General features: G+C 32.5%; 1 protein-coding gene across 1 annotated transcript; it reads right to left on the bottom strand.

The window, feature by feature from the left end:
- Positions 1 to 1754: 1754 nt before the first annotated feature.
- LOC143198141 (uncharacterized) lies at positions 1755 to 19230 on the bottom strand. The gene is made up of 5 exons (XM_076407149.1): positions 19072 to 19230; positions 11645 to 11731; positions 9127 to 9221; positions 5317 to 5479; positions 1755 to 4440 (listed from the first exon to the last, which is right to left on the bottom strand). The coding sequence occupies exons 1-5, from the start codon at positions 19090 to 19092 to the stop codon at positions 1999 to 2001; spliced, it is 2808 nt and encodes a 935-aa protein (XP_076263264.1). The 5' UTR covers positions 19093 to 19230; the 3' UTR covers positions 1755 to 1998.
- Positions 19231 to 22929: the final 3699 nt, after the last annotated feature.

Consider the following 22929-nt stretch of genomic DNA (forward strand, 5'->3'; position numbering starts at 1 on the left):
AGAGTGAATTTTTTTCCAAAAGATATTCCACTAGCACAGAAATGATTTCTAAAATAAACAGTGATGGACTTAAAGGACCCTTTAATGAACTCCTATGTAAGTCATCACGAATACTGGTTCATTGCATTTCTGACCGAAAAGCAAGATGCAATTCCTAATTGTAGTTTTAATTTCATTATGCTTGTTTTGTATTTATCACAGAACCATTAAGTTAACGCGTCAAAAAGGAAAATATGACCACAAACCCATATTGTAACAAGCAGAAATTGTCCAGTCCCCATTTGAATGCCTAAAAAAATTAGAAAGAAGTTGAAATAAAAAAGTTATTTCAAAGGAAGTAAATTGAGGGAAAAGTCAAAATTATAATATGTATTTATCCATAGATTCTTTAAATATATTTATACAGGAATCAGGCAGTACAACACCAAAAAAAAACAAGAATTGGTTGTATATGTGGTAATATTGTAAGCAGCAATTGTTTTATTATTCTGCTATTATTACTACATTATGCTATATAAATGTCATTTAAAGGTAATGGGAATCGATTTTAATTAATTAGTGAATGATACATATACTTTGATTATTTTATTATTTACCAAAGTTATATAGAATATTTAATTTGGCTAAAATTTTCAGTCACATTTTATGGCATTAAATACCAGTATTTTTAAATATAATTAATTTTCAAGATAATCCTCAAAACGGCATTGCAAAAATAAAAAATAATAATTAAGCGTTTGTTTTGGTGGATGAGAAATGTGAATACAATTTCAGAAAGAAAATTGGCACATATTCCAGACTAAATGCTGTATAAATGGAATATTCTTCACTAATGTTGTTGAATGAAGGGGATATGATGTTGATGATGGGAAAGAGTGTTTTTATGTGATTTCAATTTTTTTTCAAATATTAATTAATATTGAAGTAATTTTTTTTATAATTAAAAAAAATTCTTCTGTACATATTCTAGCTGGAGATTAAAAAGCACAAAACTTGGTTACAGTTTTATATATGTGTCTTTATATATAATTTATATATGTGAAATATACTTGATTTTTTTCATAACATATAATGATTGTTAATTGTCTTAAAGTACCAGGTGAGCCATCTGTTGGTATGTATTTGATGTGCAATTGACATCAACAGATACATGTGTATTGAAAATAAATGTATAGTCTATCCAAAGTTATTTAGTACACACGTCATCAATATGTTTGATGTATTGCCTGCCGCAATTTGTAAATTCGTTTCAGTATCAGTCAATATTTTCCTTTTCATTTTCACTTAAAAAGAGATGCAATGTTATGTGATTAGTTTGAACGCGTAAACAAATGAGTCTGTTGTCTGGTTGTCAGACGTATGCAAAATTCTTGAAAGCAATAGTGATAAGTGGTTATAACTCTAACCTATAAACTATTGTAGCTGTATAATTAAATGTAGTTCTTAGATGTACTATAATGTTAAAATAAATTATATTTGATAACAATTATACATTAGAATTTTGTTTTATGTCAAAGCCAAACTGAACTAAAACTCAGAGACGATGCGGCAATATTGCGACGGTTTGACGTCACAAATCTAGATGACTATTGCAACAGTAGGAGGATCGTCCCATCGCCTTTACTACCGCGCCACCAAGCCGGCTTTTGTGAGTTCTGTTATGTTGCTTAGAAATGATCCGACTTTGGCATTTGGTTACAATAGTTAAAACGATAAAACAAAAGTTCGTGTAATGTAGATGAAACTCAATATATGAAACACGTAATATTTATTTTATACAAAAAATAAAACATATAACACACAATAATATTTTAACAATTAAAACTAATTTAGGACACTGTTCCTTCATGGCGATCTTGCGTGACAGATTCATTATAATACTATCAAATAAATAACATAATAAATAACGAAGAAGAACAATTTCCACTGATTTCTATTGACTAGGAAGTAAACCGAAAACATCCTCTCCAGATAGTATTATTTCCTTATTAGTTCTAATCAGATTTTGCTCTCTTCTCTGTGAATGGGTTGTCCCATCTCATCGATCTCCAGCGACGGAATTAGGGGTGGCATAAAACCGTATTCCAACCTGATGCTCTTTTCATCGAAACTAGATCGTGCTGACCGGTATCCAGAGGCACTAGGTGGTTGCATTTCTTGTCGTGGCGGAATCGGACCAATATACTGTTCAGGTTTCCTGACAACTTGGCTGTGAATCTGTGAAGATGATGTTTGAGGCTCGTTGCACTTATTCTTTTTTTGTGAACCGGGTGGCAGGTAACCGTTGTTTAATTGGGCATTGGAGTATCTGGACGACTGACTTGTTTCTAAATCACCGAGGATATTACGAAATTGACCGGATTTACTTCCGGGAAATACCAGTAAGTTTAGCTTCCTGAGCTTGTGCGGTTGGTGTCTTTTGACTGTGTTTACTTGTTGAGGGACATTGTTAGGTTGCAAGGAATTACGTACCAAGGTACTGTATTTGTATTGACTGAAAACTCCGGGAATTTGGAGCAAATATGCTTGTGGTGGTGCGGGATAGGGATTCCCAGTATACTGAGGAGCTGGCTTTTCAATAATCCTTTCCGCGGGTTTTTGAACAAATATCTGCTTCCGTTCATATATAGCTCCAGGAATGTTATATTCTACCTTTTCCACGCGTTGCTCTTGAATATTTGACTGGACACCTTCACTGGTCAGGGATATTTTTGGTTCTATTCGAACATTACCAAATTGTGCGTCGGCATATTGTATGGGAGGTAATTGAATTGAATGGGAAGCATCCACGTATTTATTGACAGTTTGACTAGTCAGTGCACTTTGTACATTCTCACTGTGTCCAGTTCGTTGATCAACACCAACAACAATGTTTCTACTAAAATCTCCTGTCAGTCCAGGCACCTGGGATACCAAATTAACTAGTTGCTGACCAGATGTTTGCTCCCCTGGGAAATAAAGAAGCGTTTTTCCAAGTCCCATATTTTCTGAAGCTCTCTCTTCAATGGAAACCTGATTTCCCCTTCTGGTTTCATTGTTAACCTGTAATCCCAATCCTGTAGGGTACTGATACATCCCTAAGTAAAACGGCAACGTCTTCTGTACTTGTACATATACTTGGTCGTTTTTGAAGCTCTCGTCGCTCTCTACAGAATTCGATTCAGTGACCAATTGTTCTTCGATGCTCTGAAGCTGTATCCCAGCCGTGATGGGAGCCAAGAATTTGGAACTCACCGGTCGAGGGGTCACCACCACTTCTGTGTTTCGATCAGATTTCTTTATCGGAGTTTCTGTTGTTGTACTGGTCAGCGAGCTTCTCGAGGAAGTTGAATATTGTTCTTGGTTCTCCTCGGTCTTTTCCACCACTGGTTTTTCGTTCCTGGATTCTGCTACAATAATTGGCTGTCTTAGGAAGTTAATTTGAGTAGTGACTACGGGAGGAGTTGGTGTGGTTGATGGTACAATTTGAAGAAGGTTGTTTTCAACGGTCTGTCCTATAGTGGGAGCCAAAGAAGGCGTAACATATTTTTGGAGTAAAGATTCCAAGGTATTTGTTTCGACATCTTTACTACCGGTATTGGATTGATCGAAAGCCTCATTGATGTTAAGAACGTCGAGTCCTGTCACTAGATTCTTTGTCGACTCGATGAGTTTATTGATGCTAGGCGGCGTTGAACTAATTGTACCACCATTGGTGTCGAGATATTCTTGCTGAATACCCACAACTTCATCGGGTCCCTTAATAAGTGCTGCAGTTTCGGGATTCTGATTATATTTGTCATCCAAAGTATTTCCGTTGTCTTTTATTAATACTTGTTCTTGAGGAACTACTGTAAAGTAGTTTTGCTGCTTGTTTGGAGGCTTATTATCAGTTATTACTTGTTTATTTTCATAAAACGGATAATCTAGAACCTGTGATGAGGTCTGAATTTGATTTTTTGGTATATTTATTCCGTTTTGTGCAGCAACAGGAACATTGGGAATGTCGTGTTGTTGTTGGACAAAGTAGACCGACTGGGGTTGGAGGACTTGGCCGTTGTCTTGATCATTTAATATTAATTGAGGTTGGGCAGTGGAACTAGTCGGTTCAGTCTTAACAAAATTATTATTTAAGCTGGTTGAGCCAGTCTGTCCCTGATCTACAATATCTGGTGATGTAGTACTCAATATAACTACATTTCTGGTACCACCTGGAGGGTTTGTCTGACTAATATGCGTTGATGGGTTTGTTAACACTGTATAAGTTGCAGGAGTTACTGAAGGATTTTGTCTATAGTTCAACAGTGGAACTGTTTGAGAATTTTGAGTGTTAGGATTATTAAGCTGTTCTTGTGGAAGGGCTGATGATGCTGGTTGTGATCCCGACAAACTTTGAGGTAGATTTAGTTTGGCTAAATTATCAGCTTTGCCTGGATCATTTGGATCTTCTGGTATTGTTTTCTAGAAATGAGCAAAAAAACGTATTTATTAGGAGAATAATATTTGTAATCAAAAAATAGCAAGGCTTTATAGTTTGTTATTGTTAAAGCCAAATTATGATTTTCACATAATATTATTTTTACGACTTTTCATAAAAAATTCAACCTATTTGGCTCATCCAGCCTCTTCAACCCTATCAATCTCCGCTGAATACTGTTGTACCTTCGCATATTCTTCATTAACTTCAAGCATATTGGCTTTAGTAAACCAAAGAGATTCTTAATATTTTGAATCAAGAGATCAATACTTGTCTTCTTATCTTAAATGATACTTGCTATTTATTGATCATGGTAACATTAAACGTAGTTAATGCCATTAGATCTTTGCGACTAATGAAACATAAAATAATATATAAAGATATTTTATGATATTTTTTATGGGTAATAAAATCCACAAGTTTTTATGTAAGAAATGTTAGTTACATAGTTTTATAAACACATATTTTTCACATGTTCTTTAATTTACTTTGTAGCGCGGTCTATTTTTCAAGTTGTCATGCAATTATCTTTAATAAAAGCTCATTCTGATATTAGCTGAAATTTTGAAGCTAAAATAAGTTTTTCATATATTAAGAGAGAAAACAATATTTTTTTTATTAATTTTAAAATTAATTATATATTAATAAACGTAAAACTATTTTTTATATATCAGGACTGTATGACAAGTACCTGATCTTGAGAAAACGAAAACATAATTTGAATTTGAACATTGGAATTAGTATTTTTCTTTCTTTTTTATATTTCCCGTAAAAAATTAATTGATTTAATTAAAAACTGGCAACGTGATACCTGGATTAGGAACTTAACAACAATAAAATTTATGAATAAATATACGAACCTCATTATTTTCCAATTTAATGGCCTCTGCACCAAATACAAATTTAGCTCTGGTTTTACTGTAAGGCCCATTGTTCTCGTACTCAACTACAGGATGATAGCCCCAATCGTCAGCAAAATATTTCACGCTTTGGCTTCCCTCTGTTCCTTTATTGATGTAGTATCTAAAAATCATCATCCACAGATATATGTGCTCGACACTTTAATAACAGGAAAATTGAAAAGTCCCCTTCCTGACACATAGATGGCGCTACTAGAATTAAATCCATATTTTTAGTTGGTTAGCCTTAACCCTCAAAAGGTGCATGTCTAAATTTGACAGTTGCCGAATCATTAGTTTGTGAGTTATGGCATTTTGATTGAAGCAACTTTTGTTATTGTGAAAAAATGGATGAAAAGGAGTTTCGCGTGTTGATAAAATATTGATTTTGATTTTGAATGACCGTAAATTGAAACTGAACAAAATAGCAGACACTCTAAACATCTCAACTGAACGTGTAGTCAACGCGCGAGCTCACTTTTGACCACAAACAACGACGAGTTGATGATTCAGAGTAGTGTTTGATGATGATCAAGCATAATAAACCCGAGGTTTTGCATCGATCTGTGACAATGGATGAAACATGGCTCCATCATTTCACTCCGAAGTCCAATCGACCGAGTTGACTGCACACGACGAACCCGCTCCAAAGCGTGTAGAAACGCAAGAATCGGATGTCAAGGTTATGCCGTCCGTATTTTGGGATCCGCATGGAATAATTTTCACTGAGTACCTTGAAAAAGGAAGGACGATCAGCAGCGACTATTATATAAAGTTATTGGACCGTTTGAAGGAATTCGCGAAATTGCCGAAAATCGGCCGCATTTGAAGAAAAAGAAAGTGCTGCTTCACCAAGACAATGCACCGTATCAGAAGTCAGTGAAAACGATGGCAAAAATCCATAGATTGGGCTTCTAATTGTTCCTCATTTACCATATTCTCCAGATCTGGCCCCAACGACTATTTCCTGTTCTTAGATCTCAAAAGAATCCTCGCTGGGAAGAAATTTGCGTCGAATGAAGAGGTGATCGCCGAAACTGAGGTCTATTTTGAAGCAAAGGACAAATCGTACTACAAAAATGGTATCGAAAAGTTGGAGGGTCGCTATAATCATTGTATCACCGTTGAAGGGTATTATGTTGAATAAAAAAACTAATTTTCCCAAAAATTTTTATTTTACTATGGTAGGCCGGGGACTTTTCAATTGACCTGTTATGATACCATGATACAAAACATGATACATGATGTGTTTAAAAGTATTGTACTTAAAGTTAAACTAGATTTATAATAATTTTAGGCAATACGATTTATAATATACAAATTAAATACTAAATTTAATATATTTGGTGAAGCTACAGTTCATAAATTTGGAAATGGTTGTAACTATTATTAGAAAAATGATCACTGGACACTCACACACAATGTTGAGCAACTACTAGAAATTATTATGTGGTCATCAAAGACAGTTCTCAGTAGAAGAGACATTTATTATTATTAACTTGGTAGATGCTCTAAGATTACTACATTAATGAAATTTTAGTTTTACAGATGATGTTGCTAGGTTATTAAATTCAACTCGAGGTAGTTGACTGGGTTTTTGGTAATGCCATTGACAAAGTTGAGTAATTTGAACTTGGATTATACAGTAATATGAAGCCCGATAGTAGATTTCAAATATTCACACGATATCTATCAGAACATGTCAAACTTATCAGGTGTTGGTGTTGAACACCAACTTTGATGCCAAATTACTACAGAACTGCAGATTTTAGGTTGCAAGAAATATAACGTACAGATAAAAATTGTTATACATTTCAAAGGATAATTTTTTCTTTAAAATTCAAAATGGTAAACAACAAACGGAGCTTTTTTTCCTAAACGGTGATATGAGTTTTTTGCGCAAGTATACACGGTTTTGGATCTGAGCAACCAAAAGCTTTTTATAAGGTAAATTCACTGGCAGAATCCAAATCAGTAGCCCGTTTTTTTAAATTTAAAATTGGTTCTAGTTTACGAAATAATCAATGAAGTTATTATTTTACTATTTTTTAACTTCTATTTGGCCATTTATTGAATTAGTATGAATTCAAAATAAACAAAAGTTGAACTGAGTCTTCTATACAGCTTGGGATCTGTTTCAAGCCTTAGTGACCAACAGTAATTGCATGATGAGCAATTGAGTCTTTGTCCAAAAATTATTGGTATCGTCTTTTGATTTTCGCTATATTTTGGTGTAGCCAAAATCAAGATGTGTATGCAGGGAATGTATTTTGAGAGCCATTCGAGCTCCAATCTTGTGATAATTTTGCGATAAATTGTCGATTACACACTTGCAATCTGGTGATTTGTGGTTACCAAGAAAGTTTTGAATAACAATTTGAAATGATGCCCATGCTACTGCTTCAGGTGACAAACATTTTGTAAACTTTGCATTAGCCATGCATTAGTTCACTTTGCAAAATTAAATGCTATTCTTGCGTAATAAAATCGCTTTCATTGCATGCCGATGAGGAGAGCGCAGTTGTTAACGTATTTTTTGCACTTATAACTGGATATATCGGCAACGGATCACTGTGAGTAGGTAAACTGTCTTCGATACTAATAATATATCAGAGTGTAGTACTGTGCTATTTTTTGCATATTTATTGATTAAAAGTTGCATCTATATGATTTTTTTGTTCTCTCCATTATGTTGACCAAGAAAAAGAAAATTACACATTTTCACTAAGTGACCACTTGTACAGATTTAAAAAAAATATATTTTAAAGTCTCCGTTTTATCAACGAGGGTTAATCTGGACTGGATCTACAGTTTAACGTGGGCTCCGAACCACGGCCCTCGTTATTAAGTCTATCGACTCGCCAGTGATCAACTTAGAGATCACCCAAAAAAATATCCGGTCTTACCCAGCCTGGTTACTGGCGTGACTGGGATAGTTATTCCTTGTCGGATTTTCCATTGTTGCCTATAAAGACATTTACAGTTATAATCGCAAAAAAAACATCTATGCCCCAACAGGATTAGAGTCCGCGACTATCGCAACTGTAGGAGGACTGTGCTGTCGCCCTGACCACTGCACCAACGAAGCCGGCTTGTACAGATTTATTCTGGATGCATTAAAAACAATTTCTGTAACCGTCCGTATTCCAGTGTTTACTACAGCAGAACTAAATTACTGCATATAACATCCATAAACTTAAGAACTTTATTTTATAACGTAACTTTATTTCATTAAACCTTTTCGATATTTAAACTTTTCCATAGAACACACTGTATATTTCAATATAAAAGATGGCATCTATATAAGAGCAAGGGTTTAAAATTGATGTTTTAATATATGATATATACTTTCATTATATCTAGGGCTATAAAATTATTTATATGCCAGAAGAAACAGATCATACGAATGATTGAAAAATCAAATTAAAATAATTGCCTACATGTCCAAATATAAAGCTCGATGGCGTTTACAACTTGCTGCTGCTTTAATTAAGTTTCAATTTCAATATGTTAAATTTCATTACGGAATATCATTACACGTTAACTGAATGCATTTACATAGTGATTTTTTCTTTAGCATTTCTCTGAACGCCATCAATGAGATATTCAATCTTGTATAATTTATAATTATGATCTCGGTAATAATTTTTTTAAAACAAGTGTTATTGCGAATAGTTGTTCCTTCACATTGAGTAACATTTATTTGTGGGAATGAGATATTTACATATTATTTGTGGAAAAACTTAAGATGTCCTTGCCGTTTATATTTACCTTCCCTGAGCGTAAATCCCGTCTCGTTTCTCATCTTTTCCTTGTGTAACTTTTTCATCTTGAATTTCATATCCATAGTGGTATTTAGGTGGGTTCTACAAAATAATGACTATTACTTATTGGATTCTTTTGTCATAAGCTATATAAAGAGCTGATTATTTTTTAAAGGGTTTGTATTATGAATCCGAATTGTATACCGACCTCAAGAAACACTACCGTTGTTGCATATGCTGACGATACAGCGGTTTTTATCATCACACGAGCATCCATTATCAGCCACAAGAAACCTCCAACTTCTTCTTAACAAAGCCGAATTGTGGTTGAAAACGTGGCGTATCAAAGCAAATGAGACAAAATCTACCCATGTGACATTCACCCTTTGTAGAAGAACATGTCCCTCAGTAAAACTGAATAATCATGAACTTCCGCAAGCAGATAATGTTAAATATCTGGGAATGCATTTCGATCGACGTTTGACATGGAAAAAACATATAGTGACAAAACGCAAACAGCTTGGGCTTAAACTAAACCAAACGTATGGGCTGATAAAGTCTTTAGAATAAGTTAGGATAGATTTTAAAGTAAGTTAGAATAGTATCTAAAATAAGATTTAGATTATATGTTGTACAGCAGATCACTTACTGAAGTGATCTACTACAGGTCAGGATAGTCATATTATATAACGGAAATCATATAATAATACTTATTGCCCACGGGCAGATTGTTGACGTTCTAAGAGATAATAAAAAAAAATTATTCGAGGATTTGTTGGAGCAGCTTGTTCACTTTATTACTCTATGGTTTTGCCCGTCACTGTTCAGTGGTTTTTAAAAGTCTTCAGACAACGCGTTATCAATCGATTCAAATAATGAATGGTTGCCTAATGAATATAGTCAGTAGTATAGAACTTCTAAATATTCAAAACTTTATAAGAATTTTATGATTTGTGACAGTACAAATGGATTTATATAGTTAAAGGTGTAATTTAGAAGTAGCTTTGATCAACATTTAACAACTTAGTCAGTTCATGTTGTATTTGATATGAACTTTGAACGAACAGCACTTTCAATTGATCATATTCAACTTTTTACGGTTGATCAGATCAATTAAACTAGAAAATTCAATTGGATTGTCGCGAAATGAACAAATCTCAACGACAAGGCCTTTACATTTATATAGTTACTCACTTGTTGTTGTAACTTACTATTATACGTTAGTAAATTACCACGTGACTTACAATTAATTCCTCAAAACTCACATTAATTTACATTCGCCACGTCTTTCCATAAAATAAAATAGCTTCTTTAGTAAAATAAAGTTTTTTTTGTGTTTTGTACCCTTCAAGTTTTCTTATTGGCGCAGTCGGTTAAGACGTAGTAAGTTAATTATTAAGAAAAGGTTGAAAAAAGGCTGGTACTGGATCTGGAAATTGATCCGCACTTTTGCGAAGCTTTTTTTGGTATCGTTAAGTGGAATTTCGGCAAAAGCATCCTAGCAGAAGATATAAGGTCACAAAAGGTATGTTGAAGGTGCTGAAAGACAGTTTTAAAATAATTAATTAGAAAACATTTAAGGTGGTCATTTGGCTACCAAAGGCGGATTGAATTTGCTGTGAACAAACATGTTCTATTGCAATTTTGATAGCAGTTTGTAGTTACAAGGTCTAAGTCTACGGCCATCCAAGGTGGACTGCAGTAGTTCACTTTCTCATATGTGGACTGTTGGAATTTGAAAGTATCAAAACTTGGGAAATCATTCCATACAAATTATCCCATGAATGTTTGGATAGAAATAATGGTATTCAGAAGATTATCAAAAGATAACTGGTGGACGAAGAGTTACAGACAATAATCACAAATTTAACTACTTATATTGATGAAGCTATGAAATGTGTTTAAATACTAAAAAAACTAAGGATACTACTATTAAGGGGAACTGCCAACATACTATTTTAGAAACCTCACTCAACATATTTTTGGGTCTAACATAAAATCCACCTTGTTATTTAACCAACTAAAAACAACACAACTATACGGTTGGAACAACCATATAGTATATTTGTAATACTTCTCCCAATTCATTAAAGTATTGACAAGAAAAGAGGTTTACTAAACACGCGCGGAGTTGTAAAACTAATTCTGACTGAAAAATGCATAATGATTAATCTAATCGATCAAAAACGAAGCAAACAAAACTAGAATTAAAAGAAATTAATTTCTACCAAATAGAAAGTATTTTGTCGGTCACCAGAGTGAAGGTCAGGGAGATTTATTCAAATTTCTTCTTTTTTTTTAATTCCAGAAAATAAAACCTAAACGGTCGGCGTTTTTTTACTATTTTGAAGATTTTTTGATGTCGGATTGTTTATTGACGACCTGAATAATTTACGGCGCGTGAAACTACAAATGCAAAATTATTGAGTTTATCGATTGTATTTTCATAGCTATGCTTTCCGGTTTTATAGCAGTTGTAAGTTATGGTCTGTTACATCAAAATGTACGAAGACATTTGCACTTACCGCGTCATATTCCTTAGGTTGTTCGACGTATCCAGGAGGTTTCTTGGCTGTTGCAACCATACATGTTAGAATAACAACTAGCGTCACCTAAAACATATTTCAGACTGATTATTATGTGAACGTCGATGCATGTAGACTAATTTTATATTCTTTGCAGCCTTATTCTAATTTTTTTCCTTACAAAAACTGGGAAATAAATTAATTAGTGGTAAAATCCAAACTTTCCTTTTAGTTTCTGAACATTTCAACGAAAAGTTATTTTTGACGTGAGATAGATTGGATAGAAGTTTACCATATGTTATTTTGATGATTATATAACGCAAAATAAATTAATTTTATATAATTTAAATGCATGTATATTTTGAATTTTCAATACTTGCGTTGTATAAAGAGAATAATGAGAGTCAGAGACATAAATACAAGAGTTAGAAGAGAAATTTTAAAAAGTGCAGAGAATAGAACCTATTGAAAAGTAACAAAAAATTCACGCAAACAAATGATTACTGGAAACAATACTAAAAAAAATCAACAATAAGCATATATTTCACTCTATTAATAACAAATATAATAGAAAATCTAAAAATAGGAAAAAGGAATATATTAAAAACTAGACATGGACCAAAGAAAATAGCAGAAGATGAATACAGTAAAAAAACTATCCAAGTAATCAAAATAACAAAGATTAAGCTTACAAATTTATTCATAGGTAGCGCAAAAAAATTACAAATATAAATACAGGGTGGACGATAATAATAAGAAGATCAAGATGACTAGGCGAAATTGAACACGATATTATTTGGAAATAAAAAAGGGTTATATTTATAAACCGTCATAGGCAAATAATCTTAAAATAAAATATAAAACAGGTGCTTTGCCATAGATGTAATAATGCATGAGTCCACTATGGGTAACGTACGTTTTTGACATAAATTCATTTTATCAAAGATGTCTCGAAAAGATATTTCTGTCTAATAAATCAGTAAAAACAACTATTATTAACACAACTATTAAAAACAACTCCAATATTGGACCTATTGATCATATGTCAAATACATACCACCGGTAACCAAAGGCAAGGATTTTCATCATAATTCTGTTGTTATTTAAGATTTACTGGAAAAAAATTACACTGTCGTGTATGATGTGTCAAGAATTCATTACAATTTTTTTTTATTTTAATCAGCATTTTCAACTAAGTACGCTTAAAGGTTTTCCTATGTCACTATCAAGTGTTGTATTCCATCATAACTTGTATTGGACTGGTGTCATACATAAAACAAGATTTCTTATTTTCTAGGCAACATTTGTTGATATTGTATTTTGGATTACTTATTAATCCTGACCGTCTGCTTCCTACAGTCAGTTATAGAGGAGGTTTGCATCTTCAATGACGCAGTACTTGCTAGAACCAGCATATTGCTGCTAAAATTAGCTGAAATCGAATTCTGAATCTGATGTACAAATACTACCAAATAAAAATACAAGAAAAAACAATAGTCTAGATGACTATTTTTGAAAAAATACAACGGAAAAATAAATTGGAAGAGGAAGAAGATTAGAGAAGAAGAAGTATTTGAAATAGTGAAATTTTAAATAAGAACTAAAACGCTAAAATCTGCACGTGATGTAGTTGTTTTGGTCGCACTGGTCATCAGTTTGTGTGGGTGCAGGTCTTATTAATATATTATTTTATTAATATTGTGTGAAAATTAAATATTCTATTGTGGTGTTTAATGTAATTATACATCGATAAAAGCTACAACAAAATTGTGTATTTTCTTTTCATAGCAGAGAAATCTTGTAAGTCGGGAACCAGTATAAATGAACATCAGTAACTTATTCGCAGTAATAATATGCATTTTTATGCAAGTAGTTACTATTTTAAGTATCTTTAATTATGTCTACAGCCTAATTAACCTAAGATGTATCGAAGTAAAAAACATTGTTAGGCCTCATTTATTTGTTTATTGTTAATATAAGTCCCTAATAATTTTGTTAGGTTTCCAGTTACCAAGTAATATAGAAAATTATAATTAATATAATGTGACTGGTTTAGTTGTATAAGTATGCATGAAGTCGGTATATTTTTCTACAAGAATCGAATGCCAACTAGACAGGAGGAAATGGGCTTCTAATTGAACATTCACTGCTGTTCACTACTGAATAGCCCAAACACGAGGGCAGAAGTCCCGCTACCATTTTGATAGTGCACCATCTTGGTTATGTGACGTTTAGCTTAGTTTCGCTTTAACCATTGTATGGTGCAGATGTCCAAATTCTACTGTGGATAAATATACGCCACAAGAATGAGCAGAAATGGTGACAATATTTATTGAAAATAATCGTTCCATTATTGCCACTTAGCGGAAATTGCATCAAAAATATCCGAGTCGTCCATTGCCTCACAAAAACACCATTTATCGTTTACATGCGAATTTTCGACAGTACGGTATAACAGCAGACAGGCCTTGTTCTGGAAGACAACGGACGTCTCGTAACGCTGAAAATGTGACTGTGGTGCGCGATAGTATTGTAGAGACTCTAGAAACATCAGTTCGGAGACATGGTCCCCAATTACATATTTCTGCAATCAGTTTAAGGCGAATTTTGAAAAGTGATTTGAAAATATTTCCGTACAAAATTCAATTAGTTCTTCAATCAATCTTAAGCCTGCTTAAGATGAAATTGAAGATTTTTAGTCTAAATTGTTAATAAGTTCATATTATTCTCAGTGGCCACGTTAATAAACAGAACAGTCGGTTTTGAGGAACACAGAATCCTCAATTAATTCATGAAACATCATTATTTCCACTAAAAACAACTATATGGTGTGATATTCATGCTGGAAACCATTGGTCCCTATTTTTTTGAAAATGACCAAGGTGTTTCAGTTACTGTTACTGCTGAATGGTACCAAGACATGATTTTGACATTTTATTGTGCCCGAAATGGAAGAGTAAGGACTAGAGGACATTTGGTTTCAGCAAGATGGGTCTACAGTACACCCAGCTCGTTCAACAGTTCAATTATTTAATGACGTATTTCCAAGAAGACTAATTTCCCTAAGTGGCGATTTAATATGGTCAGCCAATATGACTAATGTCTTGATGTAACAGCACCAGAATTTTTCTTATGGGGCTTTTTAAAATCAAAAGTCTATGTGAATAAGCCCCAAACGATTCAACATCTTAAAGACAATATTCAGACAATTAAAGTTGCAGGATGTCATGGAAAATGCCATAAAAGAGCCGAAAATTGCATTTAACTATTTAACCGATATAATTTTTAAATCATAAAGAAAAAAAGACCAAATAAACTTTTCATAAAAACCAAACTTACTTATCTTTTCTTTGAAAAGTTATAGGCAATCAAAATGGTAAGGAAACTTTTGCGCCACGTTGTCTATTCTGTCAAATCAGATCATGTTTAGATTACGAAAAGCTAATATCAAATATCTATTTTCTTGTACATCAAGTGGTATTATGGGGGTGTAGTTCACCAGGTTAAGATAATTTGATACAATATAGAGCCACTAAAAGTTTAAGAAAATCAAACATCCATCGTCAAATGAGTATAATTTTTTCTTTTTTTTTCCTTTTTAAAAACCTTTTCTTTTGATGTAGTTACAGTTAGTTTGTTTATTGTTTTGTTATAGTAGTCAACTGTATGAAATAACTATTTTGGTAGCCCTGTCAAATACATTTCCATCTGTATCTTCAGATTATCATCTTGAATTTTTTCAGTAGGTTTGCCATTGATACAATTTTTACTTGTCAATTAATATTTTTATGATTCTTTATTACAGTTATCTAATCTATTCCAAGATATCGGACAAGCGAAGAATGACATGAACACCTCAATCTACCAAAACAATGAGCCGCCAGAGGTCATTGCACACGCGTTTTTAATTACTAGTAATATGTATATTAATATTATAACATATTAGAAACAATAAACTCACATATTTCATTGAAAATAACGATAATTAATTGAATGATCCGATCGGGTTCGCTTTCCATCTATACAAAAAAACTTATAATAGCCGATTGTTGTTGTGACGGGGAAAAGAAATGGAAGAAAACGAACGGATGCTCGTCGCGCACAATAGAAAGAGAATGTTTTACGCACCTGAGACAATTAAATCGTACCAAAACGAAATTGAGTGATCTAGTTTCGGAATGTTTTTACGACTTTTCGTAATTGTTTTAATTACTTGTCGTCGTATGGTATTATGTGATTCTATTAAAGTGAAATAATTGAATTAATACAATTAATATATTGTAGGTTATTAATAATATGTCAAGAAAATAACGGATATACCCAACATTCATTGATTTATAAAATGCAGTTGACAGAATAAGAAGAAAAATACTACGGATTATATTAGAACAAGACGGAATAAATAATTGTTAGAATAACTTAAGAATACTTTCAAAACCCAAGTTGTTATATAATAACCTTGTTTCTAATATTAATGGACAAAGTATTAAAGAACCGTCAAATAGGGTATGAAAATATGGATAAAATGCCGGAAGTGCCTGCAGGAGTTTTTGTGGATGATGCACTAACAATAACTGATACACCAGACCACCTATAGAAGATACAGATGGGATATGTAATTCAGAGAACACAAAATAACAATCAATAAAAACAAAATGAAAGTCGAAGTGATTGCAGAGGTAATGAACAAATAAATATCCAAATTGAAGATGAACATGAAATAGAACAAATAAATGCATTTAAAGTCCCTTTGTTAGGCAGTATTTAAGGCGACAGGATGGTCCTCTTACTGTTGCGATAGTCTCAGGCTCGAATTCTGCTGGTACATGGAGGTACTTTATATTTATGATCATAATTGTAAATGTGTTTTCTTAGACAATAATGAAAAATCCAGATGTCTTCTGGGATAGTTTCTATATCCGAGGAGCGGGGTTCCTAGTCCACTTTAAACAGCAGTTCCAGTCCAGATAAACCCTCGTTGGTAAAAAGGAGGCTTTAAAATATATAAAAAATACATTTAATTACCTGGATATAGAAATCGGAGGTAATAGAAGCTAGGAAAAGGTAATGAATATCAAAATTGGTAAAACCATGAATTTGCATTTCATTAAAAATAAATTAATTAACAAAAAGGGAATATCAGGTAAAAATAAAAGGAAATTGTACAAAACCTATAGACCTACCCTAAAATTTGATTGCGAGATGTAGCTATTGCCAAGAAGGGGTAAAACCCTATACAAGCAGTGGAAATGAAATATTTCAGGATGATAAGTAAAGATAAACAAGACGTCGATATATCAGTGAAAGAGTACATAGAAAGGGAACAACTTAGTTGGTGGTGACTATTGCAATCCACTCAAGATACAAGGCAGTTAAATAGATTATGGAAACCAAACATGGAGTGTGGAAAAATCAGAGATACTGCAGAAGAGAAGAAAAACCCTGGCTGAAGTAAAAAGACTGAGCAGAGCCAGACATTTTTTTGGACTTTGAACATGGAGCAAGAGAGAACAGACACTAGACATCACAATCCTACACCACTTAATGGTACAAAAGAGTTTTTGTTATTTGTATATATCCATTTTGACGGGAATTACATTAAATGAAACTAATTAATGTCTTGTTTATTAACTCTTGAAATGCAACGTAACAGCATGGTTACCCCTAAGGTTTCACTAATGTAATTTTTCAAAAGAAAATATATTGATAGTTGATTTGATTGGCACTCTGTTTTATCCATTTTCTATTTCTATATGCCAGGTCACCTTGGCAAGTTTTATATTGAGCAACATGTATAAATGATAAAATTGTATTATTCAAATTAGTATTCGTTATCATATTAGTGATAAAGCTATTTTTTCATAAATTGAGTTTAATTTTTTCAAGTAAGATTTACAAGGATGCTAATGCATATGCCAAAAGCTATTGTGTGGGATATATTTTGGATAAGCTCTTGATATTTTTTTAGAAAATAACAGAGGGTGTTACAGAATGATGATAACTGACTTTAGTGGCTTCAAGTTGAATGATATAGACTTAAGCAAAATGGTGCTACGTGCTATATGTCGGATACACTTTAAGAGTACAGTTTTCTTCCTCAAATTAAATGTGAATTGGCTATCAAGTGCGATTTAATACTTTAAATATATATTTGCAGGGTGATCTTATAAAGTCAATGTAATCTACAGCATCTTTCGAATTAAATTGGAAGTACGTAACAGAGAACTACGAGAATCACAGCTAATAGAACAATGTTAGCTTCAATAAATATTCTTTGCTAATTAAAAAAAGCCTCATTAAAAACTCACATACAGTTGGCTTTCTTCCACTTCGATACGTCCTTATTGAAAACCCCTATAGTTTCTTAAAAAAATGCAGCAACAGAAATGTTTAAGTAAATTGTAGTTAAATATATTAAATACAAAATATATTATCTACCATCAAAAACAATTAAAATTAATTAAAAACGTATAATAACATTGTATTAATAAATTGAAAATAACATATAATTAAATAATCTAAATTATGTGGTTTAGTTCAATAATATTTTGAAATTTTAAGAAAATTAAAATCATAATATTAACAATTATGACATACTGAAAATAAACTGAAATAAACCTATTCTCATATTATTGTAGGAGGCATCAATTGTTCCAAAATATAAAAAATATTATTAAAATATGTACTATTAAAAATATATAATTACTTAATATGACTCATGAAATGTAGTGATCTTGATTTTTAAGTTTTATTGAAGTAAATTCAAAGGACAATTAATAAAATATAATTAATTATTTAAAATCTAAAACTTTGTTAATTTAAATAATGTAATTTTATATCACTACAGTATGGATGTTATAGTATTAATGAATACAGTATTACGAAAAATTCACAAAAATATACTAAAAGCTATATAACGAAAGAATGAAATGTTAAATAATAATATTCAATTACTATTAAATATTGTACAACATATATAACAGACAATAAATAAATTAAATAGAAAATAGATGATAGTGAGAAATATTATAGCTTATTCATATATAGTCTATGAGCATATGTATTATATAATATATAAAAATTATTATAACTTTTACATAATGATTACGACTAAATTTTTGAACAGTTTAACCACTTCCAGTATGTGTTCTAAATAAATAATCCAGAAAATAATTTAATATTTTAATTGTTTATTTTGTCAAAGTTTTATATATAAAGTGCAACTAATTTTAATCATTAACAGAACATTAGCAATTTAGGTGGTTATGTTGTATAAAGTTTTATATATATATATATATATATATATATATATATATATATATATATATATATGTATATGTCTATATATATATATATATAAAAAAAAAATAATTTATGATATTTTTTGTTACTAATTTGTACTATAATATTCGAAATAATCAACTTACTTGAGAAAGGCATCTCTTCATCTTAAATCCCTATGAACCCAATTTCTTCTTCTTCTTTCCAGCAATAATTGCGAATCCTTACGATGAACGACGACCTTCAGGTAAGCGCGATGTTCACCGATCCGATAGACTCGTCGCGCTAAGATCTCTTTTAGGAATGTTGATGAAAATTTCATCTCGGCCGCGAAGCCCGGCTTGATCTCGGAGGGTCCCCTTTCACCTGACGCGCTGTGCCTTGCCCATCGATGGAGGCATCGCCGGACAAACGACGCGTGTTGATTTTTAACTGAACTGAATTTTGGCTGGTTTTGTTTAGTTAAAGTTTTATTGATTGTTCTTGGGCACCATAAAATACAAATCTTTTTAATTATCAAGAAACATCATCAAGAAGATATTAGAATCCTATTTTCTTATAAATCAATATTTAATGAATTGGCTTTTCGCAGATGATTTTTACTTAATAACCATATTTCTTTAAATTATTTATTATAATAATCTATTAAAATAACACTAATAAGATTTTTGTCATTTCCTTAATTTGATAGACAATTTCGATTCGAATTTGAATGACGATAGACAATTTCGGCTTAATATCTTTATCAGTATTTTCCTTTTTAATATTTTAAAGTCTCCTTTTTACCAACGAGGGTTTATCTGGACTGGATCTACAGTTTAACGTGGACACCCAACCACGGTCCACGGCATTTTTTTCGTTTACTAGAATGACCAGCTAGAACCAAATGTCGCTTCAGGTTCGGGATATGGGTGTTTTGCGGGCGACAGAAACCCTGGGTTGCGACTGGGACTGTCGTAGTTTGTTTACTACTGGGGTTTGTGGACGGGTAGGGATTTCATTAAGGTGTTATCGTGTGCTAAGGTTTCTATGGATAACCTCAGACAGAGCATGTTTTTGAAACTTTTCACAAACGGAATGCCTGATTCGAAGTGTGTATTGACGTTCCTCATAAAGACATACCTCTCCGAGACATACCTGTACCACATATGCGCTTCATTGAGGCAGATTGGACGGGTCCTCGGCATTAAGCAGTTCCATTAATACAGAGGCTGGCCAGTGACCAATTTAGACACTATCCCAGAAGACACCCGGTCTTACCCAGCCTGCACAAACATAAAGAACATCCATGCCCCAACAGGATTCGAACCGACAGTAGGAGGACTGTCTTGGTCGGAAAACTTGGTAGTAAGGAAACTTGGTAAAGATAATTATATAGTGATAGGACTGAATATCTACCCATTAACCAGTACAATTTTGTACTTCAGCCTGGGTTTTTTATATTTTTCTTAACATGTGGCTTTAATCTGAGTTTAACATTAAGGGCCATGTCAAGATAGTTGGCTGTATTTTCAAGAGGAGGAACCGGAGTACTTCTTGATTTATATATACTTGTGCTTGATAATTTTGTTAGTGAAATCAATAACAGAAAATTAATTAACACCACACATTTAAATGACATAAGATAGAAGAGGTCATCTCCTATAAGCTTAGAATTTTATTATCTGTTATCTCAATAGTTCTTCTAGAAACTAAATAAGAAGCCTAATATAATAACTGAAAATAGAAATATTATTCTATAAAATCAATTTACGTTTCGTAAGATAACGTAAGTACGAAAATATAAAACAAATAGATAAGGAAGATCAGAACTGGTGCTACATTCTAGAACATATTGCTTTACTAATTTTTGGATATCTCAAACTTTTCATAAAGTATAGAACACAGGATTGTTGGTTAAACTAAAAAAGTTTCTTTCTTATTCGCACTTTCTGTTACTGAAATTTTATCTTACAGACAGACAATTTGCTATAAAACAAGATTAGGAACTTATTGAACTTATACTATAAGTACTATAGCCTATATACTCAGGAGTTCCACACGGCGGTTAACTGAATCTAGTATTATATTTCTTATATACTGTTGGTCCACCGTCTACAAAAATCAATACTATGTTATGGCAGACGCAGACGACATGGATCTGAATTTAGAGCAAGATTTAGAATAAGATATTTTACACATGAGTATATTTTAGTGAAGTGAATATATATATATATATATATATATATATATATATATATATATATATATATATATATATATATATATATATATATATATATGTCAATTGGGAAGTTCCCGCCCTCTACCATAGTAAAACACATTTTTTTGGCAAAATTAGTTTTTTATTAAACATAATTCCCTTCGAGGGTGATACGCTGATTATAGCGACCCTTCAACTTTTCGATACCATTTTTGTAGTACGATTTGTTCTTTGCTTCAAAATAGGACTCAGTTTCGGCGATCACCTCTTCATTTGACTAAAATTTCTTCCCAGCGAGCATTATTTTGAGATCTGAGAACAGGAAATAGTCGCTGTGGGCCAAATCTGGAGAATACGGTGGATGAGGAAGTAATTCGATGCCCACTTCATGGATTTTCACTGACTTGTAACACGGTGCATTGTCAAACATTGCTCCGAATCATCAAATCGTCGTTGTTTTTGGTCAAAAGTGAGCTCGCGCAGCACCTACTTTGCACAGAGCTTTCTCATACCCAAATATTTGTGAATGATATGATGTATGTACACGTATGATGTATGAGTTGATATTTTTACAGTGTCTGCTATTTGATTCAATTTTAATTTACAGTCATTTTGTGGATTTTTTAAAATGTTTTTGTCCGTAACAACCTCTTTTGGGCGTCCACTGCGTTCACCGTTTTCGGTGCTCATTTTACCACGTTTAAACTTAGCAAACCAATCCTTGATGGTTGATTTTCCTAGGGCAGTGTCCGGAAACTCGGCATAAAGCCAAGTTTTTGCTTCAACTGTATTTTTACCCTTAAAAAGGCATTATTTTATCAAAACGCGAAATACCTTTTAATCCATTTTTCACAATAACCAAAGTTGCTTCACTCAAAATGCTATAATTCACAAATTAATGATCCGACAGCTGTCAAATTTTTACACGCATCTTTTGAGGGTTAGGGCTAACTAAATACATATGGATTTAATTCTAGTAGCGCCATCTATGTGTCAGGCCGGGGGCTTTTCAATTGATCTGTTATATAAATATACAGAGCAGAATGGTTAAATAACGCCTAGGTTCGATTGAGCAGTATTATATTAGTTAACAAAAACGATGTTAGAAGGTGACAATAGCCCTGGTGATAGCTAATGCTGCCTTTAAGAATGTAATCAAAAATAATATGTAAATCAAAAAACAGAAAAAAAATGAATGCCAAGGAGACATTCGAAAGGTAATAAAACTATATCTATATGTATTATCATATTTCTTCTTAAACAAAAGCTATATATGTATTTAGATACGATTGTAGGCAAGTTATCACGGAAAAAATACCTTTGAAAAAAAGATAGAATCACAGTATTGATGCATTAATTCCAAATATAAATAATTCTGAAAAAAATTATTAAAATTCAACAATAATTGTATCTCTGCACCAAATAAAAGCAAATATATGAAAGTTATTGTCGTGTTTGTGTTTTTATTCAACACGGTCGATGAATTTTAAGCTCCATCACGCCATTAATCAGCCGCCGCATCTAAAATAATAACCGATCATTTCAAGGTCGCTGGAAGGCTAGATTTCGTCGAAGGAAGAAAGTACGATCTTGAAACCTAGGAGCGTCCAGGAGTCCGGGTTCTCCGATGCAGTTCGGCACGTAAAATTTCACTGCATCCTGCTGATTTAGTTTAATGATCTATCGATTAAATATCGATTGGTTTATTATCCTGTCTATCTGTGTGTAATACATGTTAACTACACTTTGTAATCAAGTTAATAATGTAAAAAATGTTTTAAAAAATGATTTAGCAAACAGT

The sequence above is a fragment of the Rhynchophorus ferrugineus genome, unplaced genomic scaffold, assembly GCF_030347505.1.
Source record: "Rhynchophorus ferrugineus isolate W39M unplaced genomic scaffold, kcgeb_rfMv2 rfM6, whole genome shotgun sequence".
Classification (NCBI taxonomy): Eukaryota; Metazoa; Arthropoda; class Insecta; order Coleoptera; family Curculionidae; genus Rhynchophorus; species Rhynchophorus ferrugineus.